This window comes from Montipora capricornis, chromosome 8, assembly GCF_036669925.1.
Source record: "Montipora capricornis isolate CH-2021 chromosome 8, ASM3666992v2, whole genome shotgun sequence".
Classification (NCBI taxonomy): Eukaryota; Metazoa; Cnidaria; class Anthozoa; order Scleractinia; family Acroporidae; genus Montipora; species Montipora capricornis.
The window spans coordinates 12142139-12154883 of record NC_090890.1 but is presented as its reverse complement, the minus strand read 5'-3'; the positions used below and the strand labels follow the sequence as shown (position 1 = coordinate 12154883).

The 12745-nt window shown below is 37.2% G+C and overlaps 1 protein-coding gene across 1 annotated transcript; it reads right to left on the bottom strand.

Annotated features, from left to right (window-relative positions):
* Window positions 1–2450: 2450 nt before the first annotated feature.
* On the bottom strand, window positions 2451–12295 carry LOC138013671 (roundabout homolog 3-like). The gene is made up of 4 exons (XM_068860757.1): window positions 12167–12295; window positions 6401–6669; window positions 4230–4344; window positions 2451–2782 (listed from the first exon to the last, which is right to left on the bottom strand). Exons 1-4 carry the CDS (start codon window positions 12255–12257, stop codon window positions 2451–2453), a joined length of 807 nt encoding a protein of 268 aa, XP_068716858.1. The 5' UTR covers window positions 12258–12295.
* Window positions 12296–12745: the final 450 nt, after the last annotated feature.

The following is a 12745-nucleotide window of genomic DNA, read 5'->3' as shown; positions in this document are numbered from 1 at the left end:
CACACACGGTGTGATGCACTTATTGCACAAGCAGTTTCCGATGTATTGAATGTTACAGTACGTATAAATTGAATCCATTGAGGGGTGGGCACCAGTAACTGTTATAAGTCCTATAAGCGGAATTACTGTTATTAACATTGGACTACTAGATGAAAGACACCATGTTTCAGCAGTTCAGTTAGATTATTATAATGACAGTATTTCAGGTTATGAAATCAGCAATGTTACCAATGTCAACAATTATTCAGAGGTAATAATCGATTAATTAACCGTGGCCAAAAATGATATGAGTGTCGGTAATAATTTCTACAAAGCAGTGGCATAAAGAGCTTATATGAGAGAATCTATCAAGCGGAAGAGACAAAATAAAGAATTCGGGGAAAAGAAAAACAATGCAAAACGCCAAGAAAGATCTGAAATTATTAAAGCAGCAAGGGTGTATGAAAAACAAACATTTCACAAGGTTAAAACTTCCAATCCAGAACATATCAGTGAGCTTAACAGAAAAGCATAGAACCATTTAAGGAAAGCTATGCAGAGCTCAAGGCTAAACCAAACTGAAATTTGTCAAGGTCAAGACTCTATTAGACATTCCATGTCAAAAGTGATTCAGTCTTTTCGTGATAAGATAACACATGGCCCTGAATATATATGCACTTGCTGTGATCAGCCGGGTTCAGATCGTGTCTCTAAGTGTAATAATATCAAATATAGTGATGAATATTCGCAAGGTTTGTTGGAGGAATGTATAACTGGCACAAAAAGTGTTAATAATACTGCGAATGGATCTGCTCTACTTGTCTAACCTGGCAACAAAAATCAGACCTTAGTCAAAATAACCATGTCACCTGTGCTAGGAAATTTGAACACATGGTACAGCTCTTTATAGAGGATGTGTTAAAGAGTAATCTTAAGCCTAATTGGAGAAATGGTAGACTTATTTTAGAGAGTTAACTTCTACCAAAGGCGATCACCTCACATACATGCATTTTTTGGGTATCTAGTTGCACGTGAGAGCTCCCCGTGCTGTTACACAATTATCCAGCTGTTATATCACACTGACTATTGTGACTAGTGCAAAAAGAAAACTTCAGCCTGCCAATTTTAAACAATCGCGGTAATTTTCATATCCACGAGTAACGACAGTGGGACTTTGATTTTACTTTTTGCAGCGAATCAGAATCAGATAGTTTAAATCGTCGGTTAGGATCAGCATTACGCATCAACACTGTCTGACCACAGCATTGCACCGGATGTGTTTATTTGTTGTTAAAGCCTCATAAGTCTGTCTCAAACCCAAAAACACGTTCATTAGTTCAAGAAGTTGAACACTCATGGCCCTGAGAGACGCTTTTCTCGCTTGCAACTACGATAACACGGGGTGTTAGCCCACTTGGGTGGACATTTCTGTGATAAACAACGGCATCATAAACATCGTGCACAGTATTCACGAAGGTCTGAGGATGTCATCTGTGCAGGCATTGTGCAACGTGGATTTGGTGTACTTCGGGCAGTTTAATATTTCAACCATACGCAACTTCTGTTCGGCAGAGTTTTTCGCAAAAAGGCCAAGAGGAGGTGGGACCTAATTTCTCCACACCGGTGAAAAGGGGCTGGACTTCCTGGAGAATGAGACTGTAACTCTGATGCTCAGAACCAGATACATGTTTAATTTCACAGAATCTTAGGAACAAATCAGATAGTTTGAATCGTCGGCTAGCATTTACACAACCACAAAAGTGCATTAACATTGTCTGACAAAATTATTGCAACGGAAATGTTCAGTGTTGCTGAAATCTCTTAAGTCTTTCTCAATTTCAGATAGGCGTTAATTCAAGTCGTTCAACACTCATGGCCCTGAGGGGAGCCTATCTTGACTTCTTAGCCAGTTAACATTGGGTTTTAGCCCGCTGGCTTAAATGGACAATTCTGTAATAAACGACGACATCATAAACATCTTAGAAAGCATCCACTCAGAATGTCTGAAGATGTATTTCATCAGTGAAGGTATTCTGGAACGTGGATTTGACGTACACCGGGAAATTATTCGAACCAATTGCAAGTCTGTGCAACAGAGTTTTTCGTATAACCCACTACTCCACACCGATCCAACTTTCTGCTTCACTTTATTAATGATGAAATTCAGAACTATTAATCGCAAAATGGAAACCTTAAATTTTATGTTGGCATGATATTTTCACTTAGATGTAACACAACTTTTAAAATCGACTCACCATTTTCATTTACTTCCAAACTTGTCACAGTTTCTATTTCTTGAAACGGACTGGCACTCGTAATAACGCAAGAGTAATTTCCTGTGTCATTCAGTGTTAGATTTGTAAGAACTAACGCACCATTTATCTGCAGTCTCCGCCCAACTGGAATCTGACCTCCTTGTTTTTTCCAGATGATGATTGGTTCAGGATCACCAGAAGCGCTGCAATTCAGTGTCATATTGCCGCCCAAAATCCCAACATCTTGGAGGGGGGTTTTACAGTGAACTGTAGAGGAGAAACCACCACCAGCGACGTTTTCTTCTCAACGCTCCCCAAAATATTTCTTGCTGAACAACTGTAAGAACTCGAGTCTTCTTTACGAACTTGTAAAATTCGCAGCGTGCTGTCATTGTACCACACCCTCCAACTCTTGGATAACTGAACGGTTGCATTTTTCCAAATAACCTTTGGTGGAGGTTGGCCAGTCACGTTACAGGCTGGAAAGGTGACATTGCTTCCTTCAATCGCGTAAAGGGGTCCCGGATTGAGTGACACACGAGGATGAACTGAAACAAAGAAAACTACCCTTCAGTGATTTTTTAGGGCGGTGGAATCACGTTTCGTTTAATTTAAAATTGTCTGGTATTAGTCCTCCCTGTTTTCTTCATGTTTCCTTTTCAGAGGACAAAATAAATGGAAAATTACGACTGTCCCTTCATCGCACCCGCAATTAAAAAAATAGTTGAAAAAAACTAAACGAGGGAGCAGCACTTTGCGAACTGTATTTGTAAAACTCCTTTATTCTCCGACGCGTTTCGTCTAGCTAACGTAGACTTCTTCGGGGAGTTTTACAATAATTCAGTCATCAAACGTCTATATTAATAACATTGACATTGATTTAAGAGTTGGAAGTATATCCTTAGAACGTGTATCTTCGGCAAAACTTTTAGGGACCCATATTGATCACAACCTAAAATGGGAAGAAAATGTCAAGCAAACTTCAGCTTCTTGCTATCGCACTCTTGGAATCTTAAAGAAATTGAGGAACTTTCTTCCATTTCATATTCGCAAACAGTAGTGTTAGTTCAGGCCCTAGTACTTTCCAAGTTGTACTACAATTGTGTTGTTTATCATAATTTACCACATTACCATGTTAAACGCCTACAAAGAATTCAAACAGCATGCGCGAGCTTTGTTGTAGGTAAATTTGTTGAAAGGGAGGATATTATAAAACTAAGTTGGCTACCAGTTAAAGAACATATCGAATAGCAGCTGTTAAAGCTAGTTCATAAGGCGATTCATTCTCGTGAATGGCCAGGTTACCTGCGACTGAAGCAATTTATGCACAATCGAACGCTGAGGTCCAGTGCAGCTATGCAGCTTGAAATCCCACTAGTGTCATATATCTATCAAGACCAAGCTGCTAAAAGCTTTAACATTCTACCTGGATGTGTAAGGAACTGTCTTGATTTTAACCAATTTTCTAAGATGACTTTTAAGTTTTTAATGAAAAAGGTCAAAGAAATTTTTTTAGCTTAATGTTTCTATTATGCACTGTAAATAGATATATTTATCTTTATTATTGTCTTTATTACTTTTTTACTTTTTTATCTTTATTTTTATTTTAGATGATATATTTTAGCAGATGAAGAGCCACCTTGTGGAAATGCTGAATAAAGCCATTATTATTATTATTATTATTATTATTATTATTATTATTATTATTATTATTATGGCATTTTGAATACAATTCTCTTATTTGGATTGTCTTCAACCGAAAACGGTCCTGTGCGGGGAAATTGGGCAAAGAATACATTACAACAAAGATCAAAGATTTCTGGGTATAAGGAATTTATATCGAAGTCCTTTTAGAAGTCACAAGCTGTGTTTTTATCATCCACTCAAAGTCGACTCTGTTTGAGCATATTTTGTATCCTCTCGATTGTTTTTAATCTACCGTACCCTCCTATAACAACGAACAGCAAATGGAAGCAAAAAGTTTCTCATGTCTACCTTTTTCACATTGTTCTCCTGTAGATCCTGGCAAACACTCACATACGTACTTCTTGCCGGTATAACCCATAAAACACTTTCCACCGTTGAGGCAAGGATTATTGCTGCAAGGATTCTGAGGGAGAAAATATGGAAAAGTAAATACGGACGAAGGAAATCGATGCGTCTACCCACCACATAACCTTGTCTACTCATATTCGGGGAAACCAAATAGACTGGTTTACCTAAATGGTAGAAATGCTCCCGAGGGAAAGGGAGGTTTTCAATTATGCGTGCGGTAATTTAACGCGACTGTTCGTGCGTGGAATAAAACTTTTCGTTTCTGACGCCATATTGCTTGGGGAAGCAAACACGGCTGAGATTAGTGTAACAGTGAATGTATGGGAGTTTTGCCAAATTTGAACCATTAAAAATCCTTTTAAGTCTGACGATTTTGGATAGCGAGAATACCTCGTAACAACTGAATCACTTTTTTTGAAAATATTTTCGTGAAGTATGATGATCAGAATCAAGCTATAACGACAGTGAACGAAGCTTGTAAATTCACATAAATCCTTGTAAAGAAAATTAGGCAAATTCCATCGAAATTTGAAGCGACATGAGAAGATTTCTAATATCCAGTTTTGAAACGATGTGCCTTGTGCAACGATCTAATTTCCCGTTGAGTGAATGATATTAATAAAACGTTTGAATTCGGCCAAAATCTCATACAGTCACTGATAATTTAAGCCGCGTTTTGCTCCGAATCAAGATGGCGTCAGTGAAACCGTGAAAAGGTCTATTGAAGGGAGGTTTTTTTAAAACGTCTTACAAAACGTGGACCCCCAGACTGGACCCCTCTCGAGAAAAGAAATAAAATAAACATGTACTTCTTGAGATAGTGTTAATAAGCGCCAAGAACTAAGATTCATGCGTCTGATTGAAAGTATATACTCTGCCCTTGAGAAGACTCCGAATCGTAAGTAAGTGCGATCTGTTTGTTTGTTTGGTTTTTTTTTTTAGCATGGCGCCCAAAGTGGGGCAAAGGTTTTATTCATTTTGTAAAGCTACTCGTAGTCTTTCTTATCGTAGGTGAAGGAAGATAATGATTTTTTCGTTTTTTTATTTTATTTTTATTTTTATTGTTATTATTTGTTTAACACAAATATACAAAATGACAAGAATAACATGAAGTACCCATATTGGTGTTTACAGACGCAAGATTACAACCTGCAGATTACGTCATTTCTCTGCGTGTTGTACGTGTTACAATCCTTCCGGAAGAGAAAGAGAACAGAGATAGAACAAATAAAAAATAAAGAAACTCCTTAGAGAAGAAAAGTACTCTTTCGAAAAACATTGTTAGTGAATTTTTAGCAGTAGCAATCTCTTTTAGAATGACGAGTCTTTGAAGCAGCTGCAAAGGAAAATTCCGGAAACAAAGCTTATCAAAGATCTTACCGCGCATCTTAATTCCTCCATTCCCGCATAACCACAATTCCTTGCGCCCACTCACTGCGGTAGCAATAAAGGAGGGCCCACCAGAAACAGTGCCGGCATGGTCACACATTCCGTTGTAGGGCGAGAGTCAGTGACTTAAAAACAATGTTATGTTGGCTATAGGTAAGCTATGTCATGCTATTATGGTATCTGAACATATTAAGAGATGTCGCTTAAGTCGGATTAATTTTCTACTCAGGAGTCATGGTATTGCATTTCGACCACTCACTGTTTTTCTTTATTGCAACTTTAAAATTCCGGTTAACTTGCAATTAAAGACATAAACAAAAATTTACCACGAAAGTTGGCAAACTGATCATTTCGTATGACAAATATAAAATTAACGACTGTTTCGACCATTAGCTTTGCAATTTTGGCGAGTAAACAGAAAAAAAACCCCGCGTCGCTTTTGTATTCTAAGATTTTAAAATCACTTAAAATGTTGATTGAAATGCTTAAAGGATTACTAATTGCAAGTAGATCTTAGCTAGCTTAGTTGTCGTGTAAAGAACTTGTGCTCTAAGCTGGAAAAGTCGGAATAAGCACGCAAAATGTTGGCATGTGCCTGTAAAACTGAGGGATACCTTTACGAAAAAACAAAAAAAAGAGCTGACATCGATGGTTACCACTGTTGAATGGGTTAAATATTTACCCAACATCGTTAAACTCGTTTAATCTTAACATTTTCATACCTCAGTGAATCTGTGTGTCCACCTGGAACTTGACTCAAGATCTTCTGGGTGCTGGTAATGATCTGAATCACTTAGCTCACAGATAGTTTTGTCCTCCATTGTTGGGCCAATGTTGATGGAAACACATTTGCGATCCATAACGCATTCTTGCTCACAGGGTGTACCGTATTTGTCGATGGTGAAATTCCTAAAAACGTGACCTTTTAAGCGGTGACCTTCCCGTGATGGAAAAAACTTTACAGAGCGTTTGCAGTCACTGTGAGTAAGATCTACAAACCAATGGTAAAAGTGGCATAATTGGAAGATGAATTTTAAAACAAGTCTTTGGGCCAAAACTTATTTTCTGCGCAGTTTTATTTTTTTATTTGTTTTTCTTTCCTTGAACGCTGCATCCAGCTGGGTTACAGAACAAAACCCTTCATCCCCTCTTTTAAGTTGTCATTTTAATCGTTTGCGGGCATTTACGTTTACATTTTATTCAATATTTTCAATTAAACTTAGAAATTGCTATTATTGATAAACAAACGCAATGAAAGTTGTCCACTCCGTCTACACAATAATGAGTCCCGTTTCCCTGAGAAATAGAAGAAGAAGAAAAAGAAGAAGAACAAGAACAAGAACAAGAAGAAGAAGCATATTTCGAGTTTTTCTTTGTTAAATAGAATGTTGTTTGCTTGAAAGTCTTGATGAACTTTTTTCGTTTACTACAATTAATTAAGATCATCATTCAATGACCGTATTATTCTTAGTAAGAGTAGCATTGACTTGGAAAGAAAAAGTATCTATATACATACTCAAGTGCGCTGTTTACAAACTCGTGGTAATAAAACAATACTAATAATAATCACCCAAGAGAGTAATGTGAGAAACACATAAGAGATATTTAGCATCATCATAAACTGGGAACTCGGAAAAATCCGAGCCCCAGATGGGATTTGAACCAACGACCCTCCGTGATCGAGCGAGTATGGATGTTTTAACTACTGAGATACTGTAGTGAGCAGGGGTGAAAAGTGGGTATAGACTACGACGCGACTGCATCACGCACACATTTAGTCTAATTTTAACCATATATGGCTCTTTAGGTGGGGGTACACGTGAATTTGAATGGCATTTTAAGAGGTTTAAGAAGAGATAAAAGAACACCAACAGACAGTTGCGAAGTTGCCCCCAACCCAAGAGCACACCAGGTTCGTAGGGGACTGTTTGGGTGTCCACATACAAATTTTTAACTTCAAATTCTAATTTTTAAACTGCATCAAATCTGAACTATGTCTTATTTCTCCAAGTTTTACTACTCTTTAGAGAAGAACTATCTCTTCCCAAATATACCTAAAAATCACCAAAAAATTTACAAAACACCTCAAAACATTGATTTGTGTTATGAGCTTAGGGTTTTTGTATTGCATGAAACGCGAACGAGATATTTCCATTAAACCGATTTTAAGCGGCGTGAAAACGGCTTTAAGGTGTTCCCCGCCTTAACTGCATCGAGCATGCGTCCCGCAGTCACTTTAAGGCATATCAGAGATGCAGCCAAGCAACCATCCCAGGGAGTCAGGTGAGAAATACAGGAAAGATATTAAGTATAATCATCCGAGCCCCAGTTGGGGGTTTCAGCAGAAAATTAGTGTAAATAGAACGTAATTTTAGTCGGGCACATATCATGACTGAGATGGCACGAAAAAGGTGCTACGATGATCAATTATTCATAAGCCAGAAATTTGGATGCAGATCTTTGGCACCCGAAGCCGGAAAAGTAAATGTCAAGACGCCGTAGCCAGGATGAAAAATGCAGTTCAGGTGGTCTAAAAAATGTTTCTTTTGACATTCTTAGCCAGAGAACGTTTTTCGGCCGTTTTTGAGATTATTTAGAATGCAACAAATCTAAGAGACGACTGAAGACTACTGTGTGTTATTTGGATTGAGCAATGATCACGCATGAATACAGGAAGTCTTGTTTTGAGGTTTCTTTACAATGGTTAAAGCGTTGTTTTTGCATTATAAGACAGGCATATCATTCAATTTGACAACCCTCATAATTTGCTTCGTAAATTTTAACTTTTGGTGTTCTGTGCTAACAATACGAACGGAAGAGTAATTAGTTTTATCATATCTTTTGGATAGAACTTCAGAACGCTGTGATTGTTTTTGCCCTCACTGCCTCACTCTCAAGCTGAATATTTGATATTTCGAGAATGGCCTGTTTCAAAGTTTGCTCTTGTTGCTTCATTTAGAGGCCTAGTTATGTAATAATATGATATGTATGTTAATTACCTCATTTTCTCGGCTCGTACTCTAAATTACAGCTCCTTGCATTTCCAAGTTCATTGCTTTTCTTTCGGGCTATAAATTATACTCGGACACTAATTTACATTGCAGCCCTCGGGTTTAGTTGATTAAATGTATATTGCGACAGCAAAACGTCAGAAGAGTATCCCACGAATAAATAACAAGAAGCATTGTAGAAGAGGAATATAAACTGAAATAAATGGCAAACGTGAAATTAAAAGTTTGCAAAAATGGAAGTATAACTTTCGTTTATATTCGTGCTAGCGCTGCTTTTTTTTTTTAAGACAACAAAATATGAACGTATACCTTGTCTTCTTGTCCGACCTACGTGTCAAAAAGGGTGTTTTAAAAATGTGCAGGTGCATTCACTTTTATAGCATATGTTGCTTAGTGCAGGAATACTGGTAACACTTGGAATTGGAATGTGGTTAAAATTTGCGGTTGTTATGAACATTTTACAGAAAAGCTAGTCATTTCTCACTCTCAAGTTTCAAGGAATTTATTGTTTTAGTTTGAAGTGCGTTTACGTTTTATATTTCATATTCAATGTAAACCAGCCAAAGTTCTGTCAGTTCCACTTTCGTCAGATGGGCGAGGTAAACCATGAGATAACACTAACGGTAGCCTTGGTCAATTGGAAAACCTTAGACTGACACATTTGTTTAACTAAAAGATAAATACCGCGAACGGAGGTATTAATCCATATACATCCCGAGGGCCGACCTTCGAGGTATTTATCTGACTTATTTCGTGGTTTTTCACGATTTTATTCCTGATGGGTCTTTATAAATTGTAAAATACACAAATCTGTCTTAACATCGTAAAAATTAAACTGAATTTTCTGCCGATGTTGTGCCACCCATACTACTGTGATAAATAATTAAGATCTTTTGTTCGGGGGAACAAGTACTGGCTAATTGGAAGGCTCACTCCTTCGTGCTATCGAAACGAAGACAATGGAGTTGACATAACTGTGTGATTTTCACAGGGTTTTGAAAAATAGACTTTTGACAAATTTCGTAGCATAAAGACGTGATTTTCACATGTTTTTGAGAAACAACAACAGACTTTGAATCATTTATGGCGTCCTCAAGGGACTTAACTTTTATTTTCTTTTCTTTAGTTGTTTTGATTCTTGTAAGGAAAACTAACAATGAAAATTCATTTGCATTAATTCGTTTTTGGGTTTGTTTCAATAAATAAGATTCCTCATTCGGGGGATTTATCTGTATAAGGTCCTCGCTGGAGGGATTTATCTGTATAAATCCCTTTGAATTTAATTCATCAGCCCCGCTCTTCCTTGACACTTTATCAATTAAACCCTCCCCGGACTTTCAGTCTGTTAAATGTTTATTAGGTGTTTAAGTTAAAGTTGTTGAATGACAAAAGAAAATGTGCCCACCATGAAATAATTAATGTTATTCATCAGTGTTTAAGCTGATCAAAAATTGAAAAGCAGTATTCAATCAAACCTTAGAGAAGGAAATTCTGCTATTACTCCTGCATAAGCTCTCACTGTGTTTTTAAAAAGCTGCAAGCAATTCTTTCTAGGAAAAAGGGGCCGAGGAACTTGATATAAAGCTATTTCTAGAGGGCATTAAAATGAAGGATGTTTGCGTCATTTTCAAGGGTACTTGCTACGAAAATATCAGCGTTGTCTGCTGGTCAACTCATAGAGTGCAGTTTAAGGATAAAAAGTTTGTATTGCAAAACTTTTTGCAAATTGGAAACATTAACTGTCCACGCTACGTTAGATAATTGGTAAAAGCTGTTCTGTTTTTTTTTTTTTTTTTTTTCATAGACCGTTTAGCTTCGAGCAGTATCCCACCCGTCTCCCAAAAAAAGAAAGAAAAAAACAAGAAAATACTTTTTAAAAGGAAACGAAATTTGAAAACACATGGCGGAAAACCTGAAATTTATGATATCTGAAAGGGTTTGACCCTTGTACAGTGTAACTCGGAGAAAAACGCCGCAGGTTTCATTTGAAGATGCATCAGGGGGTATTTAAGATGAATAGAGTCGCAAGTGCGAAAACTGAAGCCTACAAGATATAAATAATGCATTCCTACATTTCAGTGATTTGGTTGGCTTTTTTGTAATTGTTTTAATTTCAACAGAATGGTTCAATTCTGTCTTCTCCCAACACAATTTCAGTTTTACTGATAGCGATCCTCATTAATCATTTACTGGGAACACCCTTTACAGTTTCCTAAGCCGTTTAGCAATTTTTTAGAACAGCTTTACATCTTGCCTTCACTGAAGTTACGTGAGACCCCATGACAAAAATTCCCTAAACTTGCACTCCAAAGGAAGTAGGCCAAAGGAAATAGACCTTTGCCAACATTTGATTGTACATGTGCCGTGAAATTCTTATTAATGCGCTGAAACTAGTTTTTTTGTTTCTCCTTAAGCAAAAGATAAAACGTATGGTTTTGGATCGTTTAACTGAGGCGGGAAAAAAGGAACTTTTTCGACAGCGCTTGATTGAAATTTGGCAGTAGTCGCCATGCACACTTTAAAATGATGGAGAAGTTGATGAATTACTCTGATGCAATATTCAATAGCTTGGAGACAGTCCGATTAATTCACGAGTGTGTATTTGATTTCTTCTGAACATTTTATACACATTTTTCAGCATCTATAAATCTGATAATTTATAGCTCCTTTGCGCAATCACAAATAACTTCTTTCACATATTACTCAAGAGAGAATTTTGATTTCGTTTTGGTATTTTTTGAACCCCTAAAAAACTAATGGGCAGTTCATTACTTGCATTGAAATTATATCCGAGCCGTATCGCTTTTGGAACGGAACAGTAACTCGGGAACCTTTACCTACCTAGAATATACGCTTCGATGAAATTTTTGCCATAAAACGTAGTACCGGCCCCGAAAGGAATAGCCGTTTAATTCCAGAGGCAGGAAAGATTTGGTTATTACTTGGTGCACTGTCTTTTTTTGTAAATTGTATAGGGCGTCAATGTCGTCCCACAAGAACTTTGGTTAATTTTCTGCTATTAAAATTATCTTAAATAGTTAGGCTTTGCTTCAAGTGATCGACTAGATGCATTGTATAGGACTTTTGGTAAAGTTTAAAATGACAGTGGGACTTGATGTTAGTTCACACCAGAGGTGAAGAAACCCCTTACAATGCAAGTCTTAGCTTCAGTTTTATAATCTTTCTTTAGCAAGACTTCCTGGTAACTTATGGTTTCTAATAGGCAAAGTAAATTTCCAGTTTGATGTTATATATGAGCCAAAGAAATTGTATGTTATTTTTAAGTTGTAAACTGTGAGACAAAGAGAACTCGAACTGAACCTGGATCGACGAGGCCAATGAAAAGGAAAAAAAAACAGAAAACCAAATCGAGACCGCTCGCGAATCGGTGCAATTTCGCATATTCATCGGTCAAGGAATGTCTCACAACCTTTTCTATCTTTACCTAAGTTAGAGACCAAACTAAATTTTTCTAACCTCGAACAGCGTACGTCTTGTTTTTAACACAAGCCAACCAAAGCCAAAAGAGAATGGCCAAGCCATGAACGGAAAAGTAACATCCTCTCATGTTTGAAGCAGGGCGAGGAGTGATACGATTTTTTGTCGTCTCGTTTCAACAGAGCCTGAGGGTTTGTTTTCCAAATTAAAGGCCTTTATTGCAGTGATCAATTATTTATTAGCAACAGATCTAAGATGTCTGCATGCAGTATTAACTTTAGTTTGAATCAAGATAATAATTTCAAGAGCATTCAATGGGAAAACCATCCTGCGAGCAGAGCCTCTCTAAAACTCACCAGAGGACGAGCAAGAGAGGCTCTGCAGAACTGAATCATGTCGAGTCTTTTAATTGTGCGTTCGATTGGCCCTATTCCGGAATAAGAATACGCGGAGTGATGATTCAAAACGGTATGTCCCGGCCTTTTGAAGCAGCAAAAATAATAAAGATATATTTAAAATAGCATGTTAGCTTGTGTTTGACAATTTTCATTTGAATCTCCGTACAAACGAAGTATTCCATGTATTCCTATCCGTAATCGAACGCACCCTAAAGGCGCT